The sequence below is a fragment of the Vipera ursinii genome (genome assembly GCF_947247035.1).
Source record: "Vipera ursinii genome assembly, chromosome: 3".
Lineage (NCBI taxonomy): Eukaryota > Metazoa > Chordata > Lepidosauria > Squamata > Viperidae > Vipera > Vipera ursinii.
In genome coordinates, this window is record NC_139516.1 from 4551308 (window position 1) to 4574666 (window position 23359).

At 49.2% G+C, this 23359-nt stretch overlaps 1 protein-coding gene across 4 annotated transcripts in view; it reads left to right on the forward strand.

Moving 5' to 3' along the window:
* The first annotated feature begins 11434 nt into the window (after positions 1-11434).
* The window catches only part of SLC2A4RG (SLC2A4 regulator), a 56964-nt gene continuing 45039 nt past the window's right edge, over positions 11435-23359 (forward strand). For all 4 annotated transcript variants that reach the window (XM_083360848.1, XM_083360850.1, XM_083360851.1 and 1 more), the window contains exons 1-2: positions 11435-12673; positions 19920-20098. In XM_083360848.1, coding sequence (XP_083216974.1) covers positions 12296-12673; positions 19920-20098 — 557 coding nt within the window. In that variant the 5' untranslated portion in view covers positions 11435-12295. The remainder of the gene's footprint in view (positions 12674-19919; positions 20099-23359) is intronic.

Genomic DNA, 23359 nt, shown 5'->3' on the forward strand with positions numbered 1-23359 from the left:
TGACTTATAACCTCAACAGAACTCGAAATTTCTGTTGCTAAGCAAGACATTTATTGACTTTTGCCCCGCTTTACAACCTTTCTTGCCCTAGTTCAGGGGCAGGCAACCTTGCCTCTTTTATGACTTGTGGACTTCAACTCCCAGAATTCCTGAGCCAGCATGGGGAAACTATGGCCCCTTCATGACTTGCAGACTTCAACTCCCAGGATTCCTGAGACAGCATGGGGAAACTATGGCCCCTACATGACTTGCGGACTTCAACTCCCAGGATTCCTGAGCCAGCATGGGGGAACTATGGCCCCTTCATGGCTTGTGGACTTCAAACTCCCAGAATTCCTGAGCCAGCATGGGGAAACTATGGCCCCTACATGACTTGTGGACTTCAACTCCCAGGATTCCTGAGACAGCATGGGGAAACTATGGCCCCTACATGACTTGCGGACTTCAACTCCCAGGATTCCTGAGCCAGCATGTGGAAACTATGGCCCCTACATGACTTGCGGACTTCAACTCCCAGAATTCCTGAGCCAGCATGGGGGAACTATGGCCCCCTCATGACTCGTGGACTTCAACTCCCAGGATTCCTTAGCCAGCATGGGGAAACTATGGCCCCTACATGACTTGCGGACTTCAACTCCCAGGATTCCTGAGCCAGCATGAGGGAAACTATGGCCCCTTCGTGACTTGCGGACTAACTCCCAGAATTCCTGAGCCAGCATGGGGGAACTATGGCCCCTTCGTGACTTGCAGATTTCAACTCCCAGAATTCCTGAGCCAGCATGGGGGAACTATGGCCCCTTCATGACTTGCAGATTTCAACTCCCAGAATTCCTGAGCCAGCCACGCTGAGGGAAAAGGGAGAGGTTTCCCAGCTGAGCCATGTTGGCTCAGGAATTCTGGGAGTTGAAGTCCACGAGTCATAAAAGAGCCAAGGTTGCCTACCCCTGGCCTAGTTGTTAAGTGAATCAATACAGTTGTTAAGTTAATAACACGGTTCCCCATTGACTTTGCTGGTCAGAAGTTTGCAAAAGGGGACAGCGCAACCACCAGGAGTACAAGTCCGTTGCCAAGCGTCTCAGTTTTGATCACCTGACTATGGGGAATGCTGCAACGGTTGTGCGAAAAACGGTCAGAGGACCCTTTTTTTCCGTGCCGTTGTAACTTCGAATCGTCACTAAGCGAGCTGTTGTAAGTCGAGGACAACTGATAGGGGAAGGAAAGAGAGGGGTTGAGCGGAGGGTGGAGAAAACAGCCAGGTTGGAAGGAGAGGCTGGAAAAATGTGCGTCGTCGAGTCTGGACGGGCTTTCCCGGCCTTTGCTTCGGAGGCTCTTGCGAAATTCCTGTATTTGCTATTGTGTAATATTTAATTTAAAAAGAAAAAGAAAGAAAAAACCAGCCTGATCAGCATTTTTATGTCAGAGATTAAACAAGAGTGGCGAGGAAGGAAAAGTCAAGAGAGGGAAAAAAAAGGGGGCAGGCGGGCTCCTAATTTAAGGGGGGAAATCAACGAGGAAAACCCACAGAAGACGTTGTTCCCCCCACCCCCACCCCGCCCGTGCCGAAAAAAAATAATAATGTCTTTTTAAAATTTTCTTGGCAAGGAATTCCTGCCTTGCTGGCTGATTGCTCTGTTTGTTCGCTCTTCTCTTCCCCTCCCTCCCTCCCTCCCTCGCTGGGGATCGGACTTTCCTTCTAATATTAAGCACAGGAAAATGTTTATACAACCTTGAAGTCCCAAAAATAAAACTGTTGTAAAAGCTCGGAGAAGGCTTGGGGTGAGAGGAAGCGCCGTGGTCTCAGAAATGCCCACTAAGTGTCTGTCTCTCTGTGTGTGTGTATGTGTGTGTGTGTGTGTGTGCGTGTCCCTCCCTCTTGCCCCCCCTCTCTCTCTCCCTTTCTCTGTCTGCATGGGATGAACACCTGCAAAAACCAGGTGAACACCTGCCCTGGCATCTGGTTTAAAAAAGCCTCCCCACCAAAAAACAAAACAAAACAGGATTTCCATTCCAACAGACACCATCGTTCCACCATCATTTCCGCCTTTGCCATAACAGAGAGTTTGCTGTAGTGGTTAAGATCCTGGTCGAGAAACCAGGTGACAGCGAGTTCTAGTCCTGCCTTAGGCATGAAAGACGGCTGGGTGACTTTGGGCCGATTACCAGGAGATGGTGAGTTCTAGTCCTGTCTTAGGCATGAAAGTGGAAAGGTGACTTTGGGCTGATCACCGGGAGATGGTGAGTTCTAGTCCTGTCTTAGGCATGAAAGACGGCTGGGTGACTTTATTTATTTTTATTTATTTTAATTCCATTTATATCCCACCCTTCTCCGAAGACTCAGGGCGGCTTTACAAGCTTAGACTTTGGGCCAATCACCGGGAGATGGTGAGTTCTAGTCCTGTCTTAGGCATGAAAGTGGCTGGGTGACTTTGGGCCGATCACCGGGAGATGGTGAGTTCTAGTCCTGTCTTAGGCATGAAAGACGGCTGGGTGACTTTGGGCCGATCACCAGGAGATGGTGAGTTCTAGTCCTGTCTTAGGCATGAAAGTGGAAAGGTGACTTTGGGCTGATCACCGGGAGATGGTGAGTTCTAGTCCTGTCTTAGGCATGAAAGACGGCTGGGTGACTTTATTTATTTTTATTTATTTTAATTCCATTTATATCCCACCCTTCTCCGAAGACTCAGGGCGGCTTTACAAGCTTAGACTTTGGGCCAATCACCGGGAGATGGTGAGTTCTAGTCCTGCCTTAGGCATGAAAGTGGCTGGGTGACTTTGGGCCAATCACCGGGAGATGGTGAGTTCTAGTCCTGTCTTAGGCATGAAAGACGGCTGGGTGACTTTATTTATTTTTATTTATTTTAATTCCATTTATATCCCGCCCTTCTCCGAAGACTCAGGGCGGCTTTACAAGCTTAGACTTTGGGCCAATCACCGGGAGATGGTGAGTTCTAGTCCTGTCTTAGGCATGAAAGTGGCTGGGTGACTTTGGGCCAATCACCGGGAGATGGTGAGTTCTAGTCCTGTCTTAGGCATGAAAGTGGCTGGGTGACTTTGGGCCGATCACCGGGAGATGGTGAGTTCTAGTCCTGTCTTAGGCATGAAAGACGGCTGGGTGACTTTGGGCCGATCACTGGGAGATGGTGAGTTCTAGTCCTGTCTTAGGCATGAAAGACGGCTGGGTGACTTTGGGCCGATCACCGGGAGATGGTAAGTTCTAGTCCTGCCTTAGGCATGAAAGTGGCTGGGTGACTTTGGGCCGATCACCGGGAGATGGTGAGTTCTAGTCCTGTCTTAGGCATGAAAGACGGCTGGGTGACTTTGGGCCGATCACCAGGAGGTGGTGAATTTTAGTCCTGCCTTAGGCATGAATGTGGCTGGGTGACTTTGGGCCGATCACCGGGAGATGGTGAGTTCTAGTCCTGTCTTAGGCATGAAAGACGGCTAGGTGACTTTGGGCCGATCACCGGGAGATGGTGAGTTCTAGTCCTGCCTTAGGCATGAAAGTGGCTGGGTGACTTTGGGCTAATCACCGGGAGATGCTGAGTTCTAGTCCTGTCTTAGGCATGAAAGCCAGCTGTACGTTTTGGCCAGTCCCTCTCTCTCTGAATCCCATCTACCTCACAAGGTTGTTGTTGGGAAAATAGGAGCAGGAAGGATTGTTAGATATGTTAGTTACTTACAAAGAAATAAAGGCAGGATAAAAATCTAATAAAAGAAAGGAATAAACAAATAACGTGGAGAACAACCTGATACAGGTACCCAGAAAAAAGAACTAAGACAGAAATTTAATTAGTCTGAGATGACAGCCCTGTTGGGTTTTATTTATTTAGACTTAAGGAGAAAAAATATATCAAAATATCGACAAAAGCCCCAACCCACCCCCCAAAATAACCAAGCAATTTGTAAACCTGAGAAACAGACAGAAAAAGAAAACAATAAATCTATATTAAGCTTATAATAGTCACTGGTTTACTAATAAATACTCATGGCTGGCTCAGGAATTCTGGGAGTTGAAGTCCACAGGTCATAAATTTCCCAACCCTGCTCTGGACTTTAGTTTGCAACCTTCCAGTTGTTTATTGTACTACAATTCCCAGAATCCCTCACTAATGGCAAGGCCTGTTGGGATTTGCAGTTAAGCCACAACTCGAATTATTTCCACAGCTTGCAAGAAACAATAAATAGCAATGAATATCTTAACTAAAATTAAACATGAGTGTAATTTAACGACGAGGGGGGGCAGGAAAAACAGCAATCCGAGGACTTGCTTTTTAAAAAGAGCTTTTTTTGAGATGCAAAGAGCGACACGTGGCAATGACATTTTAACAGGAAGCGTGGGCAGCTTTAAATTTAATAAATCATCTTTACTTTTTTTTGCCGGAATTTGTTAAGTAGGAAGCTAGTAAAAGCAAAAAAGATTGAACTACCAGTGCCTGGAAACCTTAGGAAACCTTGCAAGGACATCAATTACTCTCCCCTTAGCTGAGTAAAATATGTCAGAAATGTGCATTAGATTTCCTGTAACCCCAAACTGCAAATGGAGGTAAGTCCTTGCTTAGCAACCAGATGCATAATGACAGTTCACAGTTATGACCGAGTCAAAAAAAGGAAGTTACAAAGCACAGGTTACGTTCACGATTGAGCCCGAAGTTTTTGTTGTTAAGCAAGATATCTGTTAAGTGAGTTTTGTCCCATTTTACAACCTTCTTGCCAAACATATTAAGCGAAACACGGTAGTTGTTAGTCATCCGGTTGTTAAGTGAATCTGGCTTCCCCATTGACTTTGCTTGTCAGAAGGTCGCAAAAGGCGATCGCGTGACACGGGGGAGGCTGCAACCGTCATAAGTAGGAGTCCGTTGCCGAGCATCTGATTTTTGATCACATGACCATGGAGGATGCTGCAACGGTCGTTAAGTGTGAAAGACAATCCTAAATCATTTTTTTTCAGGGCCGCTGCACTAAATGAACCGTTCAAAGTTATAACAAAGGAACAAAGATGATCAGGGGACTGGAGGCTAAAACATACAAGGAACGGTTGAAGTAATTGGGTCTGTCTAGTTTAATGAAGAGAAGGACGAGGGGGGACAGGATAGCAGTCTTCCAATCTCTCAGGGGCTGCCCCAAAGAAGAGGGAGTCAAGCTATTCTCCAAAGCGCTTGAAGGCAGGAGAAGAAGCAACGGATGGAAACTAATCAAGGAGAGAAGCAACCTGGAATTAAGAAGAAACTTCCTAACACTTAGAACAATTAACCAGTGGAACCACCTGCCTCCAGAAGCGGTGAATGCTCCAACACTGGAAGTTTTTAAGAAGAGGCTGGACAGCCATATGTCTGAAATGGTATAGGGTTTCCTGCCAGAGCAGGGGGTTGGACTAGATGACCTCCAAGGTCCCTTCCAACTTTACTACTACTACTGCTACTACTACTACTACTACTACTACTGATCATCGCACAGTCAGCCAGATGTTCAGACCGGATTTGGTATTTTTGTCTACCTATCGAGTCCTTACCAAGGACCCGGGATAGGCAGATGTGGATGTTTGATGGTATTATAGATCTTGTCGCAGGATGGAAGCAGTTCCTAGCAAGGCTACCTTTTGCAATTGACTAATGGCGAATTTGTCAATGCCGATGATGGTGTTCAAGTGGTGCTCCAGTTCTTTTGAGATTGCACCCAAGGCGCCTATTACTATTGGTACTACTACCCTTGCTTGCCTTTGCCACAGTCTTTCTATTTCTATTTGTAGGTCTTTGTATTTTGTTACCTTCTCCAGTTCTTTCTTGTCTATTCTGCATTATTATTATTATTATTATTATTATTATTATTATTATTATTATTATTATTATTATTATTATTATTATTACCGTTGTTAAGTTGAGGACTTCGCCTAATGGCCACAATTTCCAACCAGAATTTCTGTTATTAAGCAGAGGTCTTGGTAAATAAGTTATATCTGATTTTCCTTGCCACAGCTGTTAAGAAAATCACTGCAGTTGTTAAGTGAATCACATGGTTGTTAAATGAGTCCAGCTTCCCCCCTCCAATTGACTTTGCACGTCAGAAGACAGCTGGGAAGATCAGAAATGGAGATCAGGGGACCCCTGGATGCTGGGACCCCTATAAATACATGCCAGTTGCTAAGCGCTTGAATTTTCATCACATGACCACAGGGACTGTTCAAAGTTGCAACAGCACTAAAAAAAAAAGTGACCTGTGACCGTTTTTCACACTTACGACCATTGCAGCATCTCCTTGGTCCTGTGATCAAAAATCAGACGCTTGGCAACCGACTCATATTTATGATGGTCGTAGTGTCCCGGGGTCACGTGATCCCCTTTTGCGACCTTCTGACAAGCAAAGTCAATGGAGGAAGCCGGATTCACTTAACAACCGTGTTTCCTGACTTCGCAATTGCAGCCACTGACTTAATAACCATGGCAGGCAAGGTCGTAAAACGCGGCAAAACTCGCTTCACCCACGTCTCACTCAGCGAGGGAAATTTGGGGCTGAATTGCAGTCGTTAAGGCGAGGACTCCCTTTATGTGGCGCATCCTGAAGGGAACCCAGTGAAGAAAAGTACTTGTGTACATGAGTTCCACAAGTTGCCCTCTAACGACCTCAGCTGAGCCAGAAAAGAGAAACAGGGTCAGACTTAGCAAGTGGATTGGAGGCCACCAGGAAACCCAGGGGTTGAAAAAAGCCTGGGAACTAAAAAAAAAAAGGGGGGGAGGGAGGCGAAATTAGGGACAAAAGCAATGGCGACTCCTTCCATCTTGTTGGTAAGGGAACTTAAGGGGTATGTGCACCATGGGTAGGGAGTGTTCTCTGACTTCTGGCCAAATAGTCCTCAACTTACAACCATTCATTCAAAAGTTACAGTGGTGCTGAAAAACTGACTTAACAACCGGTTTTCACACTTAACGACCATGGCAGCATCCCCAGGGTCACGTGATCAAAATTCAGAGGCTTGGCAACTGGCCTGTACTTACGACGGTTGCAACGTCCCCGTGCTCAGGCAGTCCCCGTTTGCGAGCGTCTGACAAGCCAAGTCACGGGAGAAGCTGGATTCCCTTAACGACCCCGTGATTCATTTTTACAACTGCAGCGATTCGCTTAACAGAAAGGTGGCAGAAAGGTGTCGTAAAACGAGGCAGAGCTCAATAACTGCTTCGCTTAACGACGGAAATTTTGGGGCTCCGCTGGGGTTGAGGACTGCTATAATAGCCAAGGAACTCGGGCGGCGCAGAGGAAGGATAATGAGTTGCTTAAACAAGGGGCGGGGGAATTGGCGCTCGCCGCCGCAAAGGGACGGGTCTACCATACTTAGATAACGATTTTTAATTATTAATCCGATTTGCCGGTGGAGGAACAGCGGCCTGCGGCTCTCGCCAGGACTGTTCTGGCCTTGGAAAAGAGAGACAATGAAGCAGCTGGTTCTTTCTTTCTCCCCTTTCCCAATTCAAGCCCCTTCCCCAATTTTGATGAGCTTCCCACTCCTTTTAAGAGCACAAAAGCAAGACAGGCCCCCACTTTGGCTTACAGGAGGTCCTCGACGTATGACCGCAATTGAGCCCAAGAGTTCTGTGGCTAAGCGAGACATTGCTTTAAGGGAGTTTCCCCTCCCCCATTTTATTGACCTTTCTTGCCACAGTTTTCACATGAATCACCGCAGGTGTTAAATGTGTATCACAATTGTTAAGTGACTCCAGTTTCCCCCACTGACTTTGCTTGTCAGAAAGTCACAAAAGGGGATCACCTCTCTCTCTCTCTCTCTCTCTCTCTCACACACACAAACACACACACACCACTGCAACCATCATAAACATGGGTCAGCGGCCAAGAGTCTGAATTTTGATCCTGGGACCAGGAGATGCTACAACGGTCGTGTGGAAAAAAGGTCACAAGTCGTTTTTTTCAGCACTATTTGAACGGTCGCTAAATGAACTGTTTTAAGTCGAGGACGGCCTGTAAGCAGAAGTCATTTTCTGAAATAAAATAAATTCGCTTGATGGAATGGTCTCTAGAATCTAGGGCAGGGGTAGGCAACCTTGGCTCTTTTATGACTGGGGGACTTCAACTCCCAGAATTCCTGAGCCAGCTTGGCTCAGCTTGGAAACCTCTCCCTTTTCCCTCAGCATGGCTGGCTCAGGAATTCTGGGAGTTGAAGTCCACCAGTCATAAAAGAGCCAAGGTTGCCTACCCCTGGCTAGGGCAGTGTTTCTCAAGCTTCGCCACCTTAAGATCTCCAATAACTGAGGGTCTGCCACAAGAATGAGGGGGCCAGGTTGTTTACCAAAGCACCAGAGGGAAGGACGAGAAACAATGGTTAGAAACCGATCAAAGAGAGAAGCAACCTGGAATTAAGGAGAAACTTCCTGACAGTGAGGACAATTAACCAGTGGAACAGCCTGCCACCAGAAATTGTGGGCACTCCAACGCTGGAGGTTTTTAAGAAGAGACTGGCCATTCACCTGTCTGAGATGGTATAGGTCCTCCATCTTGAGCAGGGGGCTGGACTAGAAGACCTCCAAGGTCCCTTCCACGTCTATTCTATTCTTTGACTGCAGCTCCCAGAATCCCCCAGCCAGCATACTTTTCAAAAGGAACGGAGGAATACAAGTCTTAATCTTTCAATCAAGGGTCTAGTCCTCGAGATTGGGAAGCTGTATAGGTAGTCCTCGACTTAACGGCTGCAATTGGGACAATTGGAGCTGGAATTTCCAGTGTAAGTGATAATGATAATCTGATAATGTTTATTGTCATTTTCTACTGTGGGCACAATGGCACACATCAAAAATGATTTTTTTTGTTATCGTGATCGTAAGTTGAGTCAGGCCCCATTTTACAATAATGATGATGGTGGCTGTTAAGTAAATCAACATGGTTGTTTAAGCCAATCCAGCTTTCCCCAATGAACATTTTCTGCCACAATTTGGAAATCGGCAAATGCAAATTACAATCAGATGACTGCAGGACATTGCAACTGGTCACAAATGCCTAGCTATTGGCACTTTGGAACCAGGTGTGTGAGTGGGTCTTTCATAACTTTTTTTATTTTTTGGCACATTTTTCTTCCTTTTTCTTACGTTACATAAGTCTGTGTTGGTTTTCAATCTTCTCTTTTAACAGTTTCAATAAAAAATTCACAGAGAAAAATAGTATTTATTAGGAAAATTTATATGACTGCCCAACTCACCTGCCATACACAATACGTTTTCTAGATTTTATTACCTAAATCCTGGTTCCTTTTCAGGAAAATCAAATGGCTTCGTTAAACTACACATACCCAATTCCAGCAACCGTTCCCTATATGTTTTATCCTCCAGTCCCCCAATCATCTTTGTTGCTCTTCTCTGTACTCTTTCTAAAGTCTCGACATCTTTTTTACATCATGGTGACCAAAACTGGATGCAGTATTCCAAGTGTGGCCTTACCAAGGCATTGTAAAGTGGTATTAGTACTTCACGCGATCCTGATTCTATCCCTCTGTTAATGCAGCCTAGCACTGTTGGCTTTTTTGGCAGCTGCAGCACACTGCTGGCTCATATTGAAGTGATTGTCCACTAGGACTCCGAGATCCCTCTCACAGTTACTACTATTGAGCAAGGTACCACCTATACTGTACCTGTGCATTTGGTTTTTCTTGCCTAAATGTAGAACCTTACTGTTTGGCAACAGGTTCATATTTATGACGGTTGCAGCATCCCGGGGGGGGGGGGGGTTGTGTCACGTGATCTCCTTTTGCGACCTTCTGACAAAAGTCAATGAGGAAACCGGTTTCACTTAACAATTCTGTTACTAACAGCGGCAATGATCCACTTAATGACTAAGGTAAGAAAGGTCGTAAAATGAGGCAAAACTCACTTAACAACTTATTTTTGGGGCTCAATTGTCGTAGGTCAAGGACTACCCATACTTCTTTGAGTTGTTTTATGCTCCAGCTGATGTCTCCTTAACGGTGTCCAGCCGCCGTGTTGACAACCTGGTTTCCTTTAAGCGCTAATTCTTCCCAACATAATTGCTTTCTCCAACGAATTCCCCCACATGAATGAAATGCAGTTTTGTGATTTTGCCTTCCAAAAACCTGTTTAGTGTTTTGTGCTCCAGCACTTGCTTGTTGGTCCCCCCCCCCACACCCAGCCTTGTTGTCTAAGGAGAACACAGGAGCCTTCTCCAGCACAGCTCAAACGAGTCAATTTTGTTCCCATCTTGGGTTTTTAAGGCCCTACTTTCACAACCAGATAGCTACAGGGAAGCAGTAGAGTGGACTAACTCGGTGCTTTTTTTGTAAAAGAAAAAGGTGCCAGAACTCACACGCAGGGCTTTTTTTGTCATAGAACGCCCAGAACGGAGTTCCGGCACCGTTTTTGGATGGAACCTTGTAGGCTAGGCAAGGCGGGTTGTATGACATGTGTGAGTTCCGGCACCTTTTTCTTTTAGAAAAAAAAGCACTGCTCACACGTTATACAACCCGCCTTGCCTACCCCTACAAGGTTCCATCCAAAAAAGGTGCCGGAACTCCGTTCTGAGCGTTCAATGAGAAAAAAAGCTCTGGACTAACTTATATTTGTTTGCCAGGCTGATGTCCTTGTTTGATAAAACCATAGAAGGCTTTATAGCAGGCACGTCAAACTCGCAACCTCACGCGATGTGTCGCGACCTATCGCAACTTTCCCCCCATTGCCGGCAATGGGGTGGGCGCAGTTTTGGCGTGACGTATCCAGCCCGCGGGCCGGCAGTTTGACATGCCTGCTTTATAGGGAAACATCCCAACTTTGCATTGAGCCCGGGATGGTTTTTTATCTCTGGAGGTTTTGAAAAAAGGGTTAGACCAGGGGTCTTCAAACTTGGCCTTTTTATGACTTGTGGACTTCAACTCCCAGAATTCCTCAGCCAGCGTGCCTGGCTGAGGAATTCTGGGATTTGAAGTCCACAAGTCATAAAAGGGCCAAGTTTGAAGATCCCTGGGTTAGACAGCCAATTGGCTTTCCTGCAGGGCAGAAGGTTGGACTAAGTCCTCGACTTACGAATGCTAACTGGGAGAACTCTTGTTTGCACCAAGTTGAAAAACACAGAAGCAGCTCCACCATCTTCACAGAGCAGTGTGTTCTGGGAGTTGAAGTCCACCCCAACTTCAGCTCGTCAAGCTGGAGAAACACACAAATCAAAGAGAGAAAACCTTCGCCTGAAGTTGCCAGGACAATTTTAACAGCTTCACGCTGCACTTATCGACTTCTTCACACTTTTTTAAAAAGCGTGGGAGAACCAAGGTTCTCCTTAGGAAAAACGATCGGGGGGGGGGGAAAGAACTTTTCCCGGCCCTGCACGTAGAAAGAGGAACTCATCAAGCCCAGCCTGAAGAACTCGATTTCTACCTGCAGGGCCTCTGGGGGGGGGGGGGAATAATAAAATAACTTAAAACCTCGGAAGGAGGCAGGTCGGATTTATTTGCGATCGTCTGCACGGGGCTCACGAAAAACGGGCACGGGAAAAAAAATATTGCACAAGTCGCACTGGAGTCCTCGGCGTCGGGCCTTTCCAACACCCTCAGCCCGTTTGGGGTTCCTTCCAACCAGCAGCCCCGCCTTCCGATCATTCAGCGCGCTTGGAATCCTGCCTCGCCTCCCCCGTGCTTCGCAGCCTCCGCCCGGCGGCCGCCCCACCGACATGGCCGCTGGAGGCAGAGAGGCTGCACAGACCGGGCGAAGAAGGCCGAAGTCAGCTTTCCTCACCGGCTTCGGAAGCCTTTTTGCTGCCGAGCCGGAGCGGGACGGCGACCCGCTTAAAGCTCGCGGACCGGCAAAGCAAACAAACCACCGCGACGGCGGCTGCAGCGGCGGCGGCAACTGGAAGTCACCGCGGCGCCTCGCTCCCTCTTCGCCTCCTCTCTTCCCTCGCTTGCCATTGGCCAACGTCGCCTAGCCAATGGGCGCGCGAGCCGGCTCCGGGCGACGTTCCATTTTGGAACGTTGACACAAGCGCGCCGGCCAATGGGCGTGCGGCGAAGGAGGAGCGGAGAGGATTTTTTTTTTTTATAATTATTTTTCTTCACCCTTTTTTTTTTTTTTTTGGTAGCAAGCCGACAGCCGCCGCCGCCACCGCCGCTGGCTCGCTCGCTGAAGCGCCGAGGGGGCGGGGCAGCCGAGGGGGCGTGGCCCGGCGGGGGTGCGCCGCTCGCTGGAGGGAAACTCGCGGCGGCGGGCGGCGGCGTGCGGGGCTTCACCCTGCACGGATCTGCCCCCTTTCCGGGCCAGGGGGCTCGGCGCCCCGCCGCTCAGCCGGCCGGCCCCGCAGCATGGAACCCAAGCCGCGGCTTTTCAAACGCGCCGCCTCCCCGGGCGGCCGGATTTGCTCCCCGCCGCCGGGCTTGACGTCAGCGGACCCCTGCTGCCCTGACAGCAGCCCCCCGAGCGCCGCCGCCGGCTTGTGCTGCGGGGTGGCCGCCTCCGCTTGCAAGCCGCTCGCCTCCGCCTCGCCCGCCCAGCCGCCGGCAGCTGCAGTGGCTGCGGCGGCTGCTGCGCCGGGCAACGCCGTTTACACGGTGCTGGTGGAAGATCCGGCGTCGCTCCGGAGGAGAGCCCGCCGCCGGAGCTGCGAGGACGGCGCCGGCCGGAGACCCGTCGGGCTTGGCGGCGGCGGCTGCACCCGAAGCAAAGTCCAGCTTTTGCAAAAGGTAAAGAGCGCGCAACTCCCGCCCCGTCCGGCCTTGGCTGTCGAAGGGCCGGAGGGAGAAGCAGCGGGTGGGTGTGTCCCCGTCCGGGCCTACGACGCTGACAGGCGGCGGCCTCGCCGACTTGCGACCTGCCGGCTCCTTTTTTTTTTTTTTGGCCCCCCGAGGGAGCGGGCGGGAGGGCACGTGGGAGGGGGCGTCGGGCCGGGGAGCGCCGGAGCGAGGGGGTGGGGGGCGTCGGCAGGGACGGGGACGGTCTCCTCTCCCGCTTTGCGGGGGCGGGAGGAGGGGAGGCGGAGGGGCTGGCCGTCGTGCATATTGCAGGGGCTTTCCTTCTCCCCCTCCCCGCCGTTCCCACATTCCCTTATGCCAGGGGTCTTCAAACTTGGCCCTTTGATGACTTGTGGACTTCAACTCCCAGAATTCCTCAGCTGGCTGAGGAATTCTGGGAGTTGAAGTCCACAAGTCGTCAAAGGGCCAAGTTTGAAGACCCCTGCCTTATGCAAAGCCGAGGTGGGGGGAGAAACGGGGGCTGCACCCCGGCCTCCTTGCAGGCAGCACGGACGGGCTGCAGCGGCTCGGCCGGACGGCTTCCCCTTGTCCGTCCGGGATCTCGGGCCCGGGGATTCCCTGGCGCTGTCCCGGGGATGCGTCCGTCGGCTCCGGTGCAGGAGCCGGAGCGAGTGAGCCCAACGGGCCCCTTGCTGGACCTTCTACCCCCTGTCCCCGTTCCCGGGACGGCTCGGGATTTCCCCTGCGCCCGCGGGCCGCTCGCTTGGCGATGCAGGGCGCCGTCCCGGAACCCCGTCCGGCTTTCCGAGCCTCGGCGGGGCGGGCGCCGACCGGCCCTAGGGCGAAAAGATGGCGCCCTCCCCGGCTGCAGCTACGACGGCGGCGGCGGCGGCTGCGAGGAAAAGTTTGACCGAAGGGAGGGGACTGCGAAGGGGCCGGGACTTGGCCAGCCGCCGCCGGGGCCGCCTCTCGCTCCGCCCGGCGCCGCCCGGCTTGCTGCGCTGCTCGGCCATCAATCACTCGCCGCGGCCGCCAGGAAGCCGAGCCGGCCGGCCCCGAAGGTGGGTCCCGGGGCTGGAAGGCTCTGCCGCCTCGCCCTCTCGCAGCTCGGGAGGGTTTCGGGCGTTCTCACGTGCTCCGGGCGGGGCGTCGGGGACGCGGGACCGAGCGCGGAAGAAGGCGATCGGAAGCCGGCGGACGATCCGACCGACCCTACTGCCCTGGGGCCGAAGAGACCCGCCCGACGCGATCTCGGGATGGGGTGGGGCGGGGCAGGACCCGGGTCTGCTCCGTTCTCACGACCGGGTGGCACCCAAGCGCGGGCAGGGGGGGCGGGCTTTGCTGGGGGTGGACCCCCCCAAAGGAGCACCTCTCCCTACTGTGCAAAGCGGGGGGTGGGGTGCAATCGCTCCGGCTGGGTGTCCGGAAAGTTTTTGCCCCACCCGGTTCGGGGGGGGGTACCCCACTTCTTGCAAGTTGGTTCCCCCCGGCTAATGGGGTGGGGTGGCCGATGGCTTCTCTCGTCCTAGCCGCTCGGGGGAAATCCTGATTTGCTTGCATAGGGCGAGGGTCACGAGGACTAGCAACTTGCTTGCGCGGCCGGCTTTCGTAGTTGGTGCGAGGGGTCGGCAAGTTCTCCCGGGAGAGATGGGCGGCCCGGAAAAGCAATAAATACAAATAAATGTGGGGCTGTTGAGAGGCAAATGGAGGAAGGCGATTTTAGACTCGGCCTTCTGATTTGAAAAAAAATAATAATAATAAAAATCTCGGTAAAACCAAAGAAAGGCTCAAACAAATGGAGAATCAAACCATTCAGGTTTGATTGACAGCTTTTCCATATCCACTGCCAAAATGATGGAAGGACAGCAATTGAAAGCAAGTGTGTGTGTGTGTGTGTGTGTGTGTCCCTGTGAAAGCCTGCCTGGTTCTCTCACCAAAGGGTTCAGGATGATGGTTTCGCAAGGGAGGGGAAGGTTGTGGCTGTGACCCTCCTGGCTAACGGTAGCTGCAAAAGAGGAAGCTACACCTGTGGGATTTCTGCTGCTCTGAAGGCAGAGGCTATGTGCCTGTTGAGGTTTCTGCCATCCAGAAATGGTGACCGCCATTGTCGTCCCAGAGTTCAGAAGTGGATGGCGGAAAGAGTCATGACTTGAATCCAAGACAGAGAGGGGTTTGTTTGGGGAGGGAGCGGGTGAGCTACACCCCCTGCAGGTGACCGCAGACGAAATCCAGCCTTACCTGGAGCTGTTTCTTTCTCTCTCTTTTTTTCTGCAAAGGGTCAACTCGGGCTGACTTTGCAGAACAAGTTTAACTTAATTCCTGAATTATCCTTTTTTCCCGGGTTTGTACGATATCTTCCCTCCAAAGACAACTTGGCAAACCTATCCGGCACACCTTTCTCCTCTTCCTAGTATCCTCACAACAACCCTGAGAGGTGGGCTGGGCGGAGAGGGAGGAAGTGGCCCAGAGTCACCCAGACAGCTCGCTGTCTCCTGGTTTGCCTAAGGCGGGACTAGAACTCACCGTCTCCTGGTGATTGGCCGAGTCACCCAGCTGGCTTTCATGCCTAAGGCGGGACTAGAATTCACCGTCTCCTGGTGATTGGTCCAAAGTCACACAGCCAGCCATTTATGCCTAAGATGGCACTAGAACTCACCGTCTCCTGGTGATTGGCCCAAAGTCACCCAGCTGGCTTTCATGCCTAAGGCAGGACTAGAACTCACTGTCTCCTGGTGATTGGCCCAAAGTCACCATGTTGGCTTTACTGTCTAAGGCGGGACTAGAACTCACCGTCTCCTGGTGATTGGCCCAAAGTAACCCAGCCAGCTTTCATGCCTAAGGCGGGATTAGAACTCACTGTCTCCTGGTGATTGGCCCAAAGTCACCCAGCCGGCTTTCATGCCTAAGGCGGGACTAGAACTCACTGTCTCCTGGTGATTGGCCCAAAGTCACCCAGCCGGCTTTCATGCCTAAGGCGGGACTAGAACTCACTGTCTCCTGGTGATTGGCCCAAAGTCACCATGTTGGCTTTACTGTCTAAGGCGGGACTCGAACTCCTGTTTTCCCGTTTCTAGCCTGGTGCCTTAACCGTTACACCAAACTGGCTCAACGTGAAATGAATTGGATTAAAAAGAAAGCCGTTTTATACTGGATTATCCCCCTATATGGATTATGCCCTTTGTGTGAATGTTGATGTTGCCTTATGTTGTTTGCCTCATTTATTCAGAGATTAACTTGATTAATTCCTATGCGTTTTAATAGCATTCCGAACCCAGACTTAAAATAGACACGAAACGCTATCCTATATTGTGCTTGTCTCTTTTTCCCTTGATCCTCCTTATTTCTCCAAGTTGGCATGAGTTCATTTCTTTGCAATTATGTATTAAATTTATATGCCGCCCATATATGTTTGGAGCAGCTCTGGGCGATGGATATTTGTAGCTATATTAGCTGTGAAAGGCTGAATGGCAAAGTCTATTCCAGGGTTGCAGGGCCCCCTTCTGACCATGTGGGTGTCCCCAGGGATCCTCCAAAATTAACCCTAAAAACTGCAACTGAAAGACAATAAAACCATTTAATTGGTGGGTGCTAATTACATTAGCTCTGCTAGGTGGCAGCACATGGTCAATCTTGGGAAGCTAAGCAGGGCCAGACTTGGTTAGTAATTGGAGGAGAGACCTAGAGTACAGAATCTTTGAGAAGTCAAATAACAGTATTGGAGGAAGACCTTCATAATGCCTCCCCTGTTATGGCCAAAGCCACTCCGTGTTGGTGTTATTTATTTTATTATTTTCATTTATTACATTTTTAATCACACCTTTATAAGGTTTCCTGCCTGAGCAGGGGGTTGGACTAGATGACCTCCAAGGTCCCTTCCAACTTATTATTACTATTACTACTATTACTTTATAAATTACTCAAGGTGGCAAACATGCACAATGCTCCTTCCTGCTCCTCTTTTTCCCCACAACAACCCTGTGAGGTGGGTTAAGGCTGAGAGAGATTGATTCAGCCAAAATCACCCAGCTGGCTTTCATGCCTAAGGCGGGAGTAGAACTCACTGTCCCCTGGTGATTGGCCCAAAGTCACCCAATCTAAAGCGGGACTAGTACTCTCAGTCTCCTGGTGATTGGCCCAAAGTCACCCAGCCAGCTTTCATGCTTACGGCGGGATGAGAACTCACAGCCTCCTGGTGATTGGCCCAAAGTCACTCAGCCAGCTTTCATGCCTAAGGCAGGACTAGAACTCACCGTCTCCTGATGATTGGCCCAAAGTCACCCAGTCAGCTTTCATGCCTAAGACAGAACTAGAACTCACAGTCTCCTGGTGATTGGCCCAAAGTCACCCAGCCAGCTTTCATGCCTAAGACAGAACTAGAACTCACAGTCTCCTGGTGATTGGCCCAAAGTCACCCAGCCAGCTTTCATGCCTGAGGCAGAACTAGAATTCACAGTCTCCTAGTTCCTAGGCTAGCATCGTCACCTTTCCACCAAACTGGGAGTTTACAGTTATTCCTGGGAGTGACCCTAAGCCTGTTTTAGAAAGTCTAACCAGGTTTATATTTAGTTGGTCCTTGATTAAGAATCCAATGGGAAATTTCAAAGCGAGGGGTCGTAAACCCATGACGGCAACCCCCTTTTGTATCATTGGCAAGAAAAGCGAGCTCCACTCCAGAGCAAGCTATATATATTTGCAAATTATATCGGTGTTCATTGATGCATTCTTAATTTCAGTTTAAGATTCGGTGTCAATGGGATTTAATTTTTGTCCTGGCCTGGCTTATTCAGGGCCGTGCAAAAACCCCTGGCAATCTTTCCTGCACAGTTGTAAGGCAGACTAGGAAAAAAGTGACAACTCCAGCTTTTTACACAGCGGCGTGCCCGGACAGGCCATGCAAAAGATCTCGAGATTCCCACATGGTGCAGCCACCTTCAGTGGGAGTTTGTCCAGCCCTACCTTGTTGCAGGCTGCGTGTTGTTTCACAGCCTGGTGTGTGTGTGTGTGTGTGTGTGTGTGTGTGTGTGTGTGTGTAGGGGGAGCAGATTCCCATGCCGGGGTTGAGGAATTACGCTCCGTGTTCCAACACGCTTATCGCTAGCCTTCCGGAGTCTGAATTTCAATTGGCATGGTGGCGAGCGTGCGTACTGCTTCAGTCTACCCCTGCTGTGTTTATCTAAGATAAAGGCAGGGACTCTGCGGCCTTTGGGAAGAGGTTCAGGGTTGGCTAGATTTGCAGGACTACAAGCCCCATAAATTCTCCCGGGTGGGTGGGTGAGTGGAAATAAGGGAGCTTAGGAAACAAAAGTATTCTATTGGATTAGGGGGCGAAGGCGGTTCTTCCCTCCCATACACGCAGGTCAGCGTTGTGCAATCCCCATGATTTTCACAGCTAAAGTTGGGGGGTAACTCTTGGTGCTTTCTTAAGGAGGTCCAAGAAGAAGGGGCTTCTCTGTGGAGACTCCCTCCCTGTGGAACATCATCCTTGCAGAAAGAAGAGAATAGAACAAGAGAATAACAAGAGTGGGAAGGGACTCAGAGGTCCTCTAGTCTAACCCCCTGCTCAGGTAGGAAACCCTATTCCATTTCAGACAAAGGGTTGTCCAAACTCTTCTTAAAAACTTCCAGCGTTGGAGCATTCACAACTTCTGGAGGCAGGTGGTTCCACTGGTTAATTCTTAGGAAATTTCTCCTTAGTTCCAGGTTGCTTCTCTCCTTGATGAGTTTCCATCCGTTGCTTCTTGCCCTGCCTTCAGGTGCTTCGGAGAATAGGTTGTGACCCCGCCTTCTTTGTGGCAGCCCCATAGCAATGGCCCTTAGACTTATATACCGCTTCACGGTGCTTTGCAGCCCTCTCTAAGCCGTTTACAGAGTCAGCCTCTTGCCCCCAACAATCTGGGTCCTCATTTTACGGACCTCAGAACGATGGAAAGCCAGGTCAACCTTGAGCTGGTGGGACTCAAACTGCCGAACTGCTGGCACTCAACAGAATTAGCCTGCAATATTGCATTCTAACCACTGCACCACAACGGCTGTTAGATAGTGGAACACTCCTATCATGTCACCCCTTGTCTTTCTCTTCATTATAACAACAACAACAATAATAATAATTTGAATGTTCAGTTGACTGAGGTTCATGTTTAAATATAATTAATAATAATAATAATATAGTAATAGTAATAATAATAGTAATAATAATAATAGTAATAATATAAAGTTGGAAGGGACCTTGGAGGTCATCTAGTCCAACCCCCTGCTCAGGCAGGAAACCCTATTCCATTTCAGAAAAATGGCTGGCCAGTCTCTTCTTAAAAACTTCCAGTGTTGTAGCAACTTCTGGAGGCAAGCAGTTCCACTGATTTAATTGTTCTGTCAGGAAGTTTCTCCTTAGTTTTAAGCTGCTTCTCTCCTTGATTAATTTCCATCCGTTGCTTCTTGTCCTGCCTTCAGGGCCTTTGGAGAATAGCTTGACTCCCTCTTCTTTGGGGCAGCCCCTGAGATATTGGAAGACTGCTATCATGTCACCTCTAGTCCTTCTCTTTATTAAATTAGACATAACCAATTCCAGCAACCGTTCTTTGTATGTTTTAGCGTCCAGCCCCCTGATCATCTTTGTTGCTCTTCTCTGCCCTCTTTCCAGAGTCTCAACATCTTTTTTTACATCGTGCGGACCCAAACTGGATGCAGCATTCCAAGTGTGGCCTTACCAAGGCCTTGTAAAGCGGTATTAATACTTCACCTGATCTTGATTCTCTCCCTCCGTTAACGCAGCCCAGCACTGCGTTGGCGTTTTTGGCAGCTGCAGCACACGGCTGGCTCCTATTTAAGGGCTTGTCCACTAGGACTATGAGAAGGTTGGCATTCACTTTCAAAAGAGCTTGAAGACTTTGGCTAGCCCGCCTACCAAGGGTGGTTTGTGGTCACCAGGGGTGGGTGGGTGGCTGTTCATTGAGTCTTGTCTTGGAGGGGGGTTGGCTTTTGTGAGCCGTATTTTGTGCTGCGTGCAGATTGTTGGTTAGAAGCCGGCTGTGATTTTTTTTTGTTATTACGTTAATATGGTTTTATAGGTTTTAAAACTATGCTTTGTTCTTTGGGGAGTCATGAATTGTTGTAACCCACCCCCCTAGTCATGGAGCTGAGATTGGGGGGAAGGGGGGGGCTCCATCCGTGCAAGCAACAAATTATAAATGCTCTTGGACTTGAACAGTTACCCCAGACGTCTTCAACTCTTTTCTTGCAGGGTTGCAATCATTGTAATGGCAAACCGTTTCCAGCAGAGCCGGAGCCTGCAAATGGCCACCCGAGGCTGACCTCGAATCCTGTAGTGCTAAAACAGCCGGTGGAAGAAGTCAGGGCTCTGCGACTCCTGGATGAGACCCCTTTGCACCACTCGGCCTACATCCCAGTGCCCCAGCAGAGGTATGATAGTGGGACCACCACTCGTGGTGGCAGTCTCCTTCCTTCCTTCCTTCCTTCCTTCCTTCCTTCCTTCCTTCCTTCCTTCCTTCCTTCCTTCCTTCTTTCCTTCCAACAAGTGGGCCTGGACTGACTATGGTTTTAAATTTGGCTTTTATTGGGTTAAATTGTCATTTATTTATTACATCCATTGTTTAATTCTTTTTTAAATTTTGTACTTTATGTTTTTTAATTTTTTATTGTTGTGAGCCGCCCTGAGTCCTTGGGGAGAAGGGCGGCATATAAATTTAAACAATCTCAGTCTCAATCTCTTCCTTTTCTCTTTCATTTCCTCCTATTTTTCTTCCTTTCCTTTCCTTTCCTTTCCTTTCCTTTCCTTTCCTTTCCTTTCCTTTCCTTTCCTTTCCTTTCCTTTCCTTTCCTTTCCTTTCCTTTCCTTCTTTCCTTTCCTTTCCTTTCCTTTCCTTTCCTTTCCTTTCCTTTCCTTTCCTTTCCTTTCCTTTCCTTTCCTTTCCTTTCCTTTCCTTCCCTTCCCTTCCCTTCCCTTCCCTTCCCTTCCCTTCCCTTCCCTTCCCCTCATGCACTTGGAGAGAAAATAACACAGCGGTTGTCTGTGCTGGTTGGAAGCCTTAATGAATGCAAGAGGTTTTTCTTTAAAGCTGTACTTCTCACCTTTGACTGCTTTAAGAGGTGTGGATTTCAAATGCCAGAATTCCCCAGCTAGCCTTCACTTGCTGTAGGAAAGCATAGCTTCCTTGCACAAGGAACAACTAATCTTGCCCCAGAAGTTGTGGGTGCTCCAACACGGGAGGTTTATAAGAAGAGACTGGACAGCCACTTGTCTGAAATGGTAGATGGTCTCCTGCTTGAGCAGGGGGTTGGATAGATGACCTCCAGGGTCCCTTCCTATTCTGTTCTATTCTGTTCTGTTCTGTTCTGTTCCATTCCATTCCATTCCATTCTACAATCTCTTTATTCTATTCTATTCTATTCTATTCTATTCTATTCTATTCTATTCTATTCTATTCTATTCTATTCTATTCTATTCTATTCCATTATTATTTTCTATTCTATATTCTATTCCATTATTCTTGGGCACTCCATCATGGGAGGTTTTTAAGAAGAGGCTGGACATTCACCTGTCTGAGAAGGTGTAGGTTCTCCTGCTTGAGTGGGGGGTTGAATGCCTCCTATTTCCTCCCACTGTTTGTCTTTGAATGCAGGTAGACCTCGACTTACATGCATTCGTTTAGTGACCATTCAAAGTTACAACAACACTGAAAAAAGGGACCGACGACCGACACTTAAGACCGTGGCAGCATCCCCACTGTGATCACGTGATCAAAACTCAGATGCTTGGCCACTGGCCCGTACTTATGACGGTTGCAGCGTCCCGGGGTCACGCAGTCCCCTTTGGCAACCTTCTGACCAGCAAAGTCAGTGGGGGAAGCCGGATTCATTTAACAACCGTGTTGCTGCCTTAAACAGCTGCATCGATTTGCTTTGCACCCATGGCAAGGAAGGTGTTGTGATTCAGGGTCAGCCTGTGGGTTCGGCAGTTGGGTCGGATGACTCAGAGGAGGAGGAGGGGGGTGTTGAAGACCTTGCTGAGGGGGTTGAAGATCTTGCTGATGAGAGCCCTCAGCCAGGCCCCTCCCACCTGGTCACCACGGAGACCCAGCTGTGTGAGCCTGACAGCGTGGATGAAGATGACCCACAGCTGGCCCTGTTCAAGGATGCCCGACGCAGGAGGCAGTCAATTAGGAGTAAACAGCGGAAGGCAATGGGGCTCCTCGGAAGGAGGCAGAGAGAAGCCACGCCCTGAACTCTATATAAGGGGAATGTGTGGGGAGGGCTGGTTTGCTGAAGGCAACCGCTCGGATAGTTCATGTTTCTTAAAGCTCCTGTTTCTTGGTTTGTCTTGTTCCGTTTGTTTTTGTTGCAATAAATTTGGCAGGCGTAATTCCAGCCTCTTGCCTTCTTGAAAAAGGGGTTGTCCCTGCCTTTTCTGCAGGGCCGGTAGCAGGCTGGTACAGAACAGAAGGTGGTTAAAATGGGGCAAAGCTGAGTGAGCAACCCTCTGGCTTAGCAACGGGAAAATTTGGCTGTAAGGTGAGGACTGCCCGTATAAGGATTGTGTGGGCTTTGCTCTGCTAAGGTGCTTGAGCCGTGAGTGGAAATATCTCCCCAGCCGTTGCTGTGGACGGCAGATCGGATGGACCCGTATCTTGAACAGGTACGAAATATGACAGCCTTGCATTTTGAACTTTGCCCCGGCTATCGCTGGGGCCTGAGATTAATGCAGCCAGGAGGCAGGTGAAGTAAACTTCGAAGCCGGCAGAAGGTGATTGAACTTGCAAGGATGCAGAATTTTCTGCTGCAGAATTCCTGAGGCTGCTTTAACGAGGGAGAGATGGCATCTGGTTGAAGTGGTGCAGAGTGGCTGTTTATTTAATGAAGAGAAGGACCAGGGGGGACATGAGAGCAGTCTTCCAATCTCTCAGGGGCTGCCCCAAAGAAGAGGGAGTCAAGCTGGTCTCCAAAGCACCTGAAGGCAGGACAAGAAGCAACGGATGGAAACTCATCAAGGAGAGAAGCAACCTGGAACTAAGGAGAAACTTCCTGACAGTGAGAAGAATTAACCAGTGGAACGACTTGCCTCAAGAAGTTGTGAATGCTCCAACACTGGAGGTTTTTAAGAAGAGACTGGACAGCCATTTGTCTGAAATGGGATAGGGTTTCCTGCCTGAGCACTGGGGTTGGACTAGATGACCTCCAACGTCCCTTTCAACTCTATTATTATTGTTGTTGTTGTTGTTTTTGGTCTAGACCTCCAACATCCCTTCCAACTCGTTGTTGTTGTTGTTATTAATTTTAATTGGGTTTTAACTGGGGTTTTACATGTTGCAGGGACTTAGTTTAATCTTTTTTAAATTGGTCTTAATTTTGTATTAATGTTTTAAAAATTATACCCTGTAAACCGCCCTGAGTCCTTCGGGAAAGGGCAGTATATAAATTCAATAAATTTATTATTATTATTATTATTATTATTATTATTATTATTATTATTATTATTATGTTTTTCATAGTATTATAAGGTCGTCTGATCCTAGATGATACTGGACGGTGACCAGCAAAAAAAAAAAATCGAGAATACGGACTGTCCTCAACTTACAACAGTTCATTTAATGACCGTTCAAAGTTACAACAACACTGAAAAAAGTGACTTATGACCGTTTGTCACACCTAAGACCATTGTAGCAT